Source organism: Uloborus diversus, chromosome 2 (genome assembly GCF_026930045.1).
Source record: "Uloborus diversus isolate 005 chromosome 2, Udiv.v.3.1, whole genome shotgun sequence".
Taxonomy (NCBI): domain Eukaryota; kingdom Metazoa; phylum Arthropoda; class Arachnida; order Araneae; family Uloboridae; genus Uloborus; species Uloborus diversus.
This window is the reverse complement of record NC_072732.1, coordinates 204,740,456-204,752,729: the sequence shown is the minus strand read 5'-3', so window position 1 is coordinate 204,752,729 and position 12,274 is coordinate 204,740,456. Positions and strand designations below refer to the sequence as shown.

Sequence of the window (12,274 nt, the reverse complement as noted above, 5' to 3'; positions counted from 1 at the left end):
AATAGGAAAGGAACATATTAAACTGAGAAATAAATAGAAATCGTAAATTCTATCACAAGTAATTAGTAAACTAAAATTTAAATCTAAAAAAAGAAGACAGATTTTGCATTACCCCCATTAAAGCTTAAAACTTATACCCCTAATTATACCACTGCAAAACACAAGAGAGAACATGAAATACACCGCCAGCTCAGTCATTTCCAGCCGAGGACTGCTATTCCGTGCTTATTAGGACTCATCAGCCCGGGATAGGAAAGTGACTGAGCTGGAGATGGAAAACCTCTTAAGGAAGCCAAGAGTGCCAAACAAACTGGTAGCTAATACAGAATTAGCGCAGACCAGACGAGTTTTAAGTTACATGAAATACGCCACCAGCTCAGTCAATTCCAGCCAAGGACTGCAGTTCGTACTTATTGGCACTCATCAGCCCGGCATAGGAACTGCCGGTCCAACACTGAAATGAACCATTGCTTCAGTCACTCATCTGGTCAGTGCTAATCCTATATTAGCTACCAGTTTGTTTGGCACTCTTGGCTTCCTTAAGAGGTTTTCCATCTCCAGCTCAGTCACTTTCCTATGCTGGGCTGATGAGTGCTAATAAGCACGAAACTGCAGTCCTCGGCTGGAAATGACTGAGCTGGCGGTGTATTTTATGTATTTCTGCTTTTGCCCTGGCTATTGGGCGTTAACTTACTGAATATACAAGAGAGAACAATTTGTCAGCAAAAAAAAGTACTTGGAATGTTAATTTTAATGGTTTCAGAAAAACTCAATACAGGGGAAGAAAAAAAAAAAATCCTCCTTTTTATTTAAACAAATTGAGAATTCAATACAGTCGAACCTGACAGCCCACACCACAACCTGTGTATCTAGAAAAACTGCATAACTCAATTTTTTTTTTTTTATAATTTGCCAGCAATTTCAATTATTTTCTCATGCTCTCTAAAGCAGAATACTTTGTGATGTTCTGCAACGTAAAATCATTTGACCAAAATTATTCTGCAAGTACTTCTTGCATTGTACACATCGAATGCTATAAAATTACTTGATCATGAAAACTAGAAAATCCAAAATTTGACCCCGGTAAAACCTAAACCTTTTAAGATTCTCCAAATGAAAGATGGAGAAAAAGCAAACATATAAAATTTTATTAAAATCCTAGTTATTGTGTCAAACAAGGTTTTTTTTCTCTTTGGTAAATTTTATACTATATGAAAAAGCAATTAAATTAAAATAATGTTAATAAATAAATGAATTACTAAAAAAATACATAAAATGAGTCGAGTAATAGCATTATATAGTAAAATACCTCAAAACTTACAAAATAATTGATACATTTTTAGGATGCAACAGGATTGAAATCTCAAGCAAGACAAGCAATTTTCAGCGAGACAAGTGATTCAATGTTGGCATGTTTCTGAAGCATATACGCTCATGGTAGAAATTGTAGTGAATGAAGATCAATTGGGAAAAAATAAGGAAATGGAAACCAAAGATGCAAGAAAAATCAGAATCTTTTCAGGTTTATAAGAAATATATATAGGATTGCTCTGAGGTCTGAAAAAGTGAAACAAGGGGGAAAACTTTACAAAAAAAAAAAAAAAAAAAAAACACAGAAAGTTAGTATTCTGGTGAAAGCTGGAAAAATCTCATCCCGTATTGGGGATTAAGGGCATAAAGCAGGTGCAGGCAGTCAAAGATGATTTTCTGCAAATATCTTAATGTTGCACAAATTTTGCAGATTTCTCAAGTTCAAAGTAAAGTTTCTATAAATAACACATACAATTTTGACATTTTGCACTAGATTTCCACCAAAAAAGCGTAATTTGCGAGAATTTAAGATTTTCTTCTAATTTCAAGAAATTTTCAGGATGATATCTTTAGTTGGAAGTTATTAGCAGAAAATTTGCAGTTTCTGCAGAAATTCAACAGAATTCTGCAGAAAATTTGCCAGAGTTTTCCTCTCTCGTTTGAACAGTATTGTTCTGCATGTCAGGCATCTGTGCTGTGACGTACATTGCAAATTTAGTAGCATTCTTAGGGGGTGGGTAGAAGGAGAATTTACAGCGAGTGCAAAATTAAAGATAATTGTAGATAAAAAAAAGCTGTCAATCATCAAGCTTTGTTAACCGATTTCCTCATCGAGGTATGTATTATGGTATTGCATTAAATCAGTATGAATTGTTTATTTAATTAATCAATTTTTTTTTCTTGTATATTATATTTTTTGCTTGAAAAAGTCCTGCACCATCTGTGACTCTAGGAGCCTTAGGCACCTTCTAAAAAGAAGACACTATATTACAAAGGTCCCATTGCAGTTAGCGCCACCACTGTCCGACAAAAAAGCAAAGGGGGATGTGTTTACTGATTAAACTCAAAAAACGAAAAAAAGCATCTCAAGTGTTGCTTTCCTCTTTATATTATCACCTTCCTTGAAAACATTCCTACAAATCTCCTGCCTGGGGTTGATCCCCATTAGAGACTTCCCCACTTACAGGATTTTTGGAAGAAAAGTCAAAGAATTTGGGGTCATATTCTATTTTGTGGTCATCACAATATTTTAGTACTTCCTTTGGGGATCTCAATCGAACTTTCTTATTCCCCGCAATTGTGTAATAATAGATATCTTTTTTCTTCCCCGTTTTTCTCTTCTTCACTTCCCTAATCCATTTAACCTTATTACAAGGAATTCCCTGAGTACTTTCCTTAATTCTTTGATCCAACTCAATTTCACTTATAGGTTTGATAAAATTAAAATTTCTTTCTGATTTGGATCTATTTAACGATTCCCCCCATTTGACATTTTCATTAAAGTTAACATTCATGGTTTCTGTAATAGTTCTGGTGTTAGGATCCCAAATCCGGTATCCTCGAGTCCGAATGGCATATCCCACCATTATCCCCTTTTTAGCTCTCATATCTAATTTCCTTAATTTAGACTTTGGTAATCCTATGTAGGCTAAACAGCCAAATACTTTCAAATGTCTAACAGAAGGCTTATTCCCACAAAAAAGCTCAAAAGGGGTTTTCTTTTCATTTCCGACTACAGTCCTGTTTCTTACGTAATTAAAGCACATAGCTGCTTCTGCCCAAAATTCCTCTCCTAGCCCGGAATCTCTTAACATTGCTCTAACACCATTCATAATCGTGAGATTATACCTCTCCACAACGCCATTTTGCTGAGGCGTATAAGTGTTAGTCCTCTCAATTTTTATCCCCTGGCTAGTGAGATAACTTTCAAATTTATCATTAACGAATTCTCTCCCGTTGTCGGAACGAACAGCTTTAATTTTCCTATCAAGAAACCTCTCATTTCTTTTCTGAAAATTCAAAAAAACATTGAATGCCTCGTCTTTACTCTTTAAGAAAAATACGAAAGATTTGCGAGAAAAATCATCAATTAAACAATAAATGTATCTTTTTCCCCCTAAGGATTCAGTCTGAAAAGGACCGGCCAGATCCATGTGAATTAGATCAAGAGGAACTTGTGACCGACGCTCAGGAACAGACCTAAAAGAGCATTTTCTCTTTTTACCCAATTTACAAGGTTCACATTCAAATCTGGGCCCCCTTTTAATTTCAAGACCTTGGGTGGCTCCTAACTTACTTGTTAAATTAATAGTGTCCATATTTGTATGAGCAAAACGTTTATGCCACAGCTCCATGTCTACATTCACAGCATTGGCCCTTTCAAAGTGATTCTTAACAGTAGGGGTATCAACAAAATTGGTATTTTCACAATTTACATAAAAACTTGGTTTTACATAATAAAGTTTATTAATTAAGACTGCAGTAAACAATTTAACATTTTCTTTATTAAAGACACAAATTTTACCCGGATACCATCTTATTTTAAAACCTTGTCGGTCAATACATGATCCGGAAAGTAAATTGCGGCGCAATGTTGGAGCATAGAATACATTATTTAAAGTTATTGTTATCAGCTTCCTATCTGACTCTATTTTGAAAATTACCCTACCTATTCCTTCTACTTTACTTTTAATATTACCAACTGCCACCTCCATTTGGTTATTTTGAACAGGTTTTAATTCTGTGAACAAATTTTTGTCCCGGCAAAAATGTGCCGTACTTCCTGAATCAAAAAGCCAGGAATTTTCACATTTTGGAATAGTAGAGTTAGCCGAGATTTCGTCAGATTCTTCCACTGAACAAAACATGCCAGCAGCTTGAGCGTCTGATTTAGATTTATTATTTACTTTTTTATTTTGACTATCTTTATTCCTGCTCCAACACCGCGAGGCAATATGACCCTTTTTCTTACAATAATGACAAATTTTGTTTTTAAAAAAAGGTTTACTCCTTTCATTTGCCACTCCGTGTCTGTTGGGTTTAGAAAAAACATTCATTGCCGAATTTGATGTATCAGGTTCTTTAGTCAAATATTTGATTCTACCCTCCTCGGCTAATAACTCATCTTTTACTTTGGAGAAGGTAAACATACTTGCGTCCCACCGGTAAATAGCCTGGACAATACTGTCAAAGTTGGAGGGCAGATACCTAATCAATTGAAAAGTCCGAATCTTTTCTTCCATTATATAACCATTATCAACAAGTTGTTTATGGATTCCCCCCAACCTGGCAGCGAATAACCCAATTGATTCGTTTTCATTTAGTTTACATGAAAAGTAGGACTCCCACAATGTCGCCATCCTGGCCAGAGATGGGGGTTCAAAATTACCTTTCAGTGTATTCCAAGCTTCGCTTGGGTCTTCTATATCGTCTATCAGCCTTTTTACGTCGCCTTCTAAGTTTAAATAAATTATTGCCAAAGCTTGACCACATTTCTTCCGGTCAAGTGCAGGAATGTTTTCCCCCTCTAATTTCTTTTGGGTTACTTCCCATAGGTCTCTTTCAATAAGGACCATCTTAATATCTCTGGACCAGGTGGCCCAATTATGGGATCCCAACTTTTCTATATTTCTATAATCTTTATCCATTATCAAAAAATATTTTATTTCCCACGGGCAGACCAAACCACGCTCTGCTACCACTTGTTGGGAAATGTGTCTTTACCTTAAGTTCATAGAACTAAATGAAAAGGTTTACAGAACCCCAACATCAAAAGGCCGTGCAGTCTGCCAGTAAGAAATAAAACATACTCAAAGTAATTTTAAATAAATAACATTTATTAAAATATCACAGTATACAACAATAAACATTTGTTAAATACCAAAAATAATTTAGAGTGTACAAAAACCCCCAATAATCACAGAAATTTCAAAGTTAAATTACTAAATAAACACTTTTAGAAAAACGCGAAACATTTTAGAAAAATTGTAAAAATGTCACCTTCCAGCGCTAAATGCGCATGTTTACATTGCTGAAGACTTCTTGACCAAGTGTAATCGAAGAAAACTGTTCCATCATGCACCGGCCGATAGGCTTGCTTAGTTCTAGCAGAACCTCTTCAAATACCGGAAAGCAAACTTGTGCATCCACAGGAATCACACCGGAACTTTCTGGAACTCTGGTAGGAACGTCTAGGAAATCCAATCATGAAGGTCACTCTGAAGGACATCGATGATTTCAAACTGATGACTGTCCCACACCACCACAGGAGCACCGGTAAATCAATCCAGGTATTGGCCAAGGTTAAGTGTTATGCCTAATGGCAATGAACTTCATCTCCTGCGAACGTCTTCAGCAATGTTGACATTTTTTCCCTCCATTAGCCGGAGTAATTTAGAACATTCTTAAACAATACTTAACACTGAATAAAACTTATCTCAAGCCCAGCTTGAATTCAAAAACGTTGCATCATCAACGGCTCAAGCGCGCCGCAACATCAATCAACAACCTAGCATGGTTGCCAAACCTTCAAAGACCAATCCCTGATTGGTCAACAAAAAATGGCAAGACGCCAATGGGGAGTAAACACAAAACAAAAGTGAGCACTGAAAATATTTCGATCAATCTATTTATACGTTCTATGACCGCGATACGTCATCCCATGACACACCCTACTTTGCATTGGAGATATACATCTCAACTATTCCTGATTGAGTGATTCAACAATCTTTCTATTCGTTTTTTCGGCTCAAGGTAGCCAAAAACATCTCAACCATCGGGTGTTAAGTCATAGGATGATTCCGATGTTGCACGATCATGCCCGAATCAATTTCAGTTATCCGCCGCTGGGACACAAGACGCGGAGTGGCAAAAGCATATCGGAGGTAAGTTTCAAAAAAAATACTTTAACATTTGTAATTGAATTAAAAGCGCTCCAAGATACTGAATAAAGGCTTTTAAGCCCAACACAGAGGATGTATCCGCGCACGGCGTGCGTCTACATTATCTAGCTCTGCCCAGTGTAATGCAACAAATATTTTGCTCATTTAAAGACAACTACTGTAAAACCTCTTATTTTCAAGAAATATCAGATACCTTCATTTTCCCAAGCTGAACATTTCGCGAATTTCGTATGATTAGAACCAAAAGTTCACTATATATAAAGTTCAAATATTTCGAGGGGGCTTAAATTTTAGTAATTTCGATTTAATCACAAAAAAAAAAAATGCTTTTGCAGTATTTGAAGGCCAAATAGTCAAACATTTGGTCTTGATTAGGCCAAATGTTAGTATTTGGCAAAGACACAAATAAAGTATTTAAAAAAAAAAAATGCTAACCTTCAAGAAAACAGTATTGTCATATTCACCAGTGTTTTTCAGCTCTGCTATGACATCCGACATTTGGTTGCACTCAGCTGAATCTTTCAAATAGAAATACATGACCTTCAACTTTCTAGGAAAAAAAAAGTAATTAAAAATAAACTCAAAAGAAGAAAAAGAAAATTTATGCTCACACTTTCTCTGTAATAAAGATTAAAATAACTGAACACATAAAATTATATAGTGCAAATTACTTTTAGCCTTTATATTATTCATTAATTATTTTTAATTGTAGTTAACCCTAATTGGCTATTTCGTGCCCTTCTTTTTGGGTAAAGGGCAATTCCACAAAAAGTGGCCATAAGATTTGAAATTAAAAAAAAATTCTCCTGCAAATAATTTTGCACACCTCAAGGATGGCCATATAGGGGGGCAAAAGGGGGCTGAAGCCCCCCCCCCTTTGAGATGAGAACTTCCTTGCTTTTAATGCTTTTCTCTTTGCAAAAATGTAAAAAAAGAAAATCTTTTCTATCCATCAATGAATAAGTTATTAAAAATGTCAAATTTTAATAACTCTAATCTGTACTGAAATCTGTTTTCATGGGGAAAATGTTCTGCTAAACCACTGGGAAAATTTCTGAGCACCCCCCCTCCTAGAATTTGGTTATGGGCACCTATGTCACACCTAATAGTTTGACTCCCACTCCCCAAGTAAGGGAGGTATGCAGAGATTTTTCATACCCCCATCCCCCTAAGGACCTTTATGTAATTAATGAATGGCCCCAAACCAGCTAAGTTGAAGAAAAAATTTCTCATAATAAAAATTTCTTTAGTCATTTTGGCTACTCATATTTTGTTACATTTTAATCAAACCTTTATTGTTTTTTAAAACAAGTTAATATAATTATTTGGTATATTATTTCAACAGATTCAATTGAATTATTTGGTGGCTTATTTTCCATTTAAATCTGGTTATGTTTAAAAAATAAGTAGCTAATTTGAAATTTTATTATGATTGCTTTTAGCAACATTTGAAAAGCAATTAAAAGTTTTGTTCTCCTTACTTTGGTGAAACACTTTGATATTATGTCAAGTGTTCTACTTTAGGATACTTTGTAAAAAGACTGCACAATGAACAAATGCTTAAAAACAAAATTTTATAACAAACATTAAAAGAATATCCAGGTTTTAAAAATTTATATTTCAATAACTATTACATTTAGCACTATAAATGATACATAAAAATGAAGATAAACTGCAAAAGTTTTTTTTCACTCACAAATGTTCAATGTGTGCTCCTTGAGTAATGTGACACACATCTACAGGGTGTCCTGAAAAAGACTGATTGTTTTCAAAAATTTATAACAGGAGAACGGTTAATGATAGAAAACAAATTCTTGTAGAAAATTTATGTGGTGGGCGCTAAATTTTTCCCCTCAGAGTTCCAAAACATTTCAAAAAGATGGCGCTGCACATAGTAAACAGGTAAGTCGGAAAAGAAAAATCGAAATTCACAGATTTTTCCTCTGATTGCGACATGGGATTACAGCCGACGAGTGTTTGAAAATATTGTTTTGTTCTTTTGTTCATTATTTTCGAAAAATTATGATGTAATTTTTTAATTTACAGGCTTACTATTTGCAGCGCCATCTATTGGCAAAACTTTCAACTAAAATTTGGAACTCAGGAGAGTAAAATGTACGGCCCACCAAATGAATTTTCTGCAAGAATTACTTTTCTATCATTTATCGTTCTCCTGTTATAAATTTTTCAAAACAGTCAGTCTTTTTCAGGACACCCTGTATAACATACATTATGGGGCGATTCACTGTCGAGTTTTCGTAATGCTACACACATGCTATCTTTCCGTTCTTGCAATGTTATAGGTAAGGTGGTGTAGATATAATCTTTGACGAAACTTCATTAAAAAAATTACATGGGGTTGGTTTGGGGGGTCTCACTGGCCTACGCATAAAGGCTTAAATTATCATCACTTGCACGGTCAATCCAGCGTTGTGGAATATCAGTGAAACAGCAAAAAAAAAAAAAAAATTAATTTGAATTTTGACATCTTGAATTCAAATTATGTTTTTCGTAATCACGAGTGTGTGTATGTAGGCATGTGTGTTTGTTTGTGGGGGGGGGGGTTGTGTGTACGGTGTATGTGTGTTTGTGTCTGTGTGCTGGCATAAGTGTGGGGGGGGGGGGGTGTATGTGTGCAGGCAGGAATGTGTGGGTAGTTGTGTGTGTGTATGTATGTGTATGTTGGCATATGTGTTTGTGTCTGTGTGCAGGCATGAATGTGTGGGTAGTTGTGTGTATGTGTGTGTATGTATGCGTGTGTGTTTGTGTGTGTATGTGTTTGTGCGCGTAGGTGTATGTATGCGTAGGTGTATGTGTGTAGGCGTATGTGTGTGTAGGTGTATGTGTGTATGTTTTTTGTGTGTGCGTGTGTGTAGTTGTGTATGTATGCGCGTGTGTGTAAGACATGGATGCAACCTGGAGACGGCTTTTGCTAGAGGTGCAGCATCGTGAGGAGCCCGCCTGTCCACGGTGATGGTGCAGAGGGTGGCGGTGGGAAAATAAAATGATAGGACATCAAAAACAGTCAAATGAAAGCAATAAGCAATCGTGATTGCTCAAAAAAAAAAAAAAAAGAAACAAAAGGAATTTGCAACTGTGCTAGTGCAGAACGTGCACGATTGAGTAGTTACCTACTCTGTCAAAAAAAACTTGGACAGTTTACCTTTATTTTTAGTTTTTAGGTATCATTTATAGCGGTAAGAGTTATACAGGGGTCTGTCCAGGATTTTTCACAGGGTCCGTTTTTTGTGAAAAATCAAATAATTTTGTGAAAAATGATTTAATTTTGTGAAAAATCAAAAAATTTTGTGAAAAATCAAAAAATTTTGTAAAAAAAAAATTTTTTTTTTTAAACAAAATTTTAGAATTTAGAGATGGCACAAACTGCATCAATTAAACTTAAAGTTGAGTGTTTTCCTCTTCTACGTCGAGAAAACCATTCTGGATTTTTTTTTCTGATATTTGGCTGGGGGGGGGGGGCATCGCTCTTTCAAGTATCAATATTTATCTACCATTCTACATTATGTTAAATTATACTAGATATATTTCTGTACAGTACTTAAAATAATTGTAACAAAAATATAAATAAATAAAATAAAATTCAGAATAAGGTTCAGCATTCAACTTTTTGACCCAAGACTCTTAAAAAGCACAGAATTTCGTTTAAAACTTATAAATTCCGTGATTTTAACAAAAATAAAGAGTTATTTCACTTGTTTACCTTTTAACAAAGCGTAATAATCATCAAAAATTCGAAAAATCGTATTCCCATAGCGGATGCAAAGATATCGCAATTCTCAAAGTGAAGGCATCAAAAGTATGAAAACGGCTTGTAAAAAAAATATGTTTGATAAAATTATTTTAAAATTGCATTTTAGAGTCCTATGATAAACATATCATTAATGTCTGTGGACACAGTTGACCCAAAAAATAAAATAAAATAAACCATCTATTCAGCATTTTAATATTTGACTCATAACAGAAAATGAAATTTTGCTTTAAAAACTTGAAATGAGAGTTCTAACAGAAATAAAGAGACTTTTCATTTATTTGAATCCTAATAAAGCGAAGTTAGCTTGAAAAAAGAACAAAATATGATTCTCATATCGGATGTTAAAAGATTGCATTTTTCAAAATGTAGACATTTAAAGAAAAAAAAAACATAATTAAAAGAGTTTATTTAAAGTTAATCATCCTTGTTACCATCCAAAAATCAAACCCATATAATTTTTTCCCAAAATAACAATTAAACATTGCATGGCACCGTAAAAACGCAAATATTGACAAGCTGGCAAAATGATGAGAATATTTTCTAATCAAGTCATTATAAAGGTTCAATGCCAGAGGCTAAGTGGTGATAATTTTGAAGTTGGTAACCCTATCTGAAGGGATCATATTTTTTCCTCACCCTTACTATCCCTTTGCAGTTCTAAGTTCATTTCACAGATATATATTATTATTGTTTATTAAATCATGAGCAGAGAAAAGTGCTTACCAATGCCTTTTCAGAAAAGTTTACAACAACACCGCTGCTAATTAGCTGTGATAAAACAAACAACCATTATATTTATTTGGCAGTAGCAATTATTTATCGCTTGCAAGAGCATCCTAAGAGTGCCGATTTTTTTTTCTTCCAAAATTAGCCGATTTTGTATAAGATAAGCTGATCCTTCTAATTTGACTTAAAAAAAGGTTCCAAAAATTATCGGTTTATACACAGAAATATACATTATTTTGCTTTCAGATTTGCTCTTTCAATAAACAATTTGTGACAGATCCGATCTTGTTTATCAGAATTTTGTGAAGGGTCCGTTTTGTTTGATCGGGATTTTGTGAAAGGTCTGTTTTGGTTGATCGGATTTTTGTGAAGGGTCCGTTAACGGACCCAAATATCCTCTGGCCAGACCCCTGTTATAGTGTACGAAATACAATTTTTTTAAACCGGGGTATTCTTTTATGCTAACCATGGATAGTACATATTGAACTGCGATGGGGGGGGGGGGGGGGATTCAAGTCTGGGACATTCTCCCCAAAAAGGTTTTTTATTATAAAAAAAATGCAAATGCAATGTGTATTGACATCAAACCACCATTTTTTTCATTTAGAAAGTTCCCCTAACATTTCTTTCCAACTATAGCACTGTGTATGAACAAAAGCATCTTTGCCTAAAGCTGCCTGTTAGTAGTATTTCTCGGAGAGGGAAAACTGAAAAAGCCTAGGAACCCAGAAACAAATTTAAAATTGTAACTTGTAGAAACAAAGGCACCCATATGCAAATTTTGAAGGGGGGGGGGAGATTTTTCCCCATAGAAACCAATTTCAGTAGAGTTACCGATTTTAGTTAGAGTTATTAAAATTTGACATTTTTAATAACTTATTCATTAATTGCTGGAGAAGAAATGTTTTGACATTTTTGCAAAAAAAGTACTAAAAGCAGGGAAGTTCTAATTTCAAAGCGGGGGAGAGGATTGAGCTGCCATTTCCCCCCCCCTAAACGGTCGCTCTTGTTTACAACCCATTCTAAACAGGACTCGTTTTGAACTTTTTCAAGGAGATGGGGCAAGCATAGCAAATTTCCTCGGAAAACAACGAAGACCATGCCCATTTATGTGCAAAAACATTAATTTATCAAAGTCGGAAGAGAGGGGGGGGGGGGGAGGGTTGATTCTAAACTTGACTTTTTGAACGGAATCGATTTTTCCATTTCAGCAACCTTTGTGGAATTTAATTTAGAAGAGGGATGAATTGTTTTATTTGAGTTCATAAAAAAATCTAAGGCCTTTTTAAAAATCGACTGCATGGGGTTTGTAGTGCTGTTTTGGAAATTGGTACTGGGCACTAGAAAAGCAACTGCTTTAATAAAGTCAAAGAAAACATGTTACTTACTGTGGATCATGTAAAAGAAGTTCGAATATTTGCTTTTCATTTTCAATATTGATTAACTCCATCTTTTTTAGAACTATACTTAATCAAAACGCTAAAAAGCCAAACTAAACCGTGCAAATTTCAATTTTTAGTTAATCAATGCAGTAGTAGTAGAAGTGGAAATCCTTAAAGGTTGC

The 12,274-nt window shown here is 34.8% G+C and overlaps 1 protein-coding gene across 1 annotated transcript in view; it reads right to left on the bottom strand.

Moving 5' to 3' along the window:
- The window catches only part of LOC129216250 (glutaredoxin 3-like), a 35,161-nt gene extending 22,922 nt beyond the window's left edge, over positions 1-12,239 (bottom strand). Inside the window, exons 1-2 of the mRNA XM_054850447.1 lie at positions 12,099-12,239; positions 6,648-6,762 (exon numbers count right to left, since the gene is read on the bottom strand). Coding sequence (XP_054706422.1) covers positions 6,648-6,762; positions 12,099-12,160 — 177 coding nt within the window. The 5' untranslated portion in view covers positions 12,161-12,239. The remainder of the gene's footprint in view (positions 1-6,647; positions 6,763-12,098) is intronic.
- Positions 12,240-12,274: the final 35 nt, after the last annotated feature.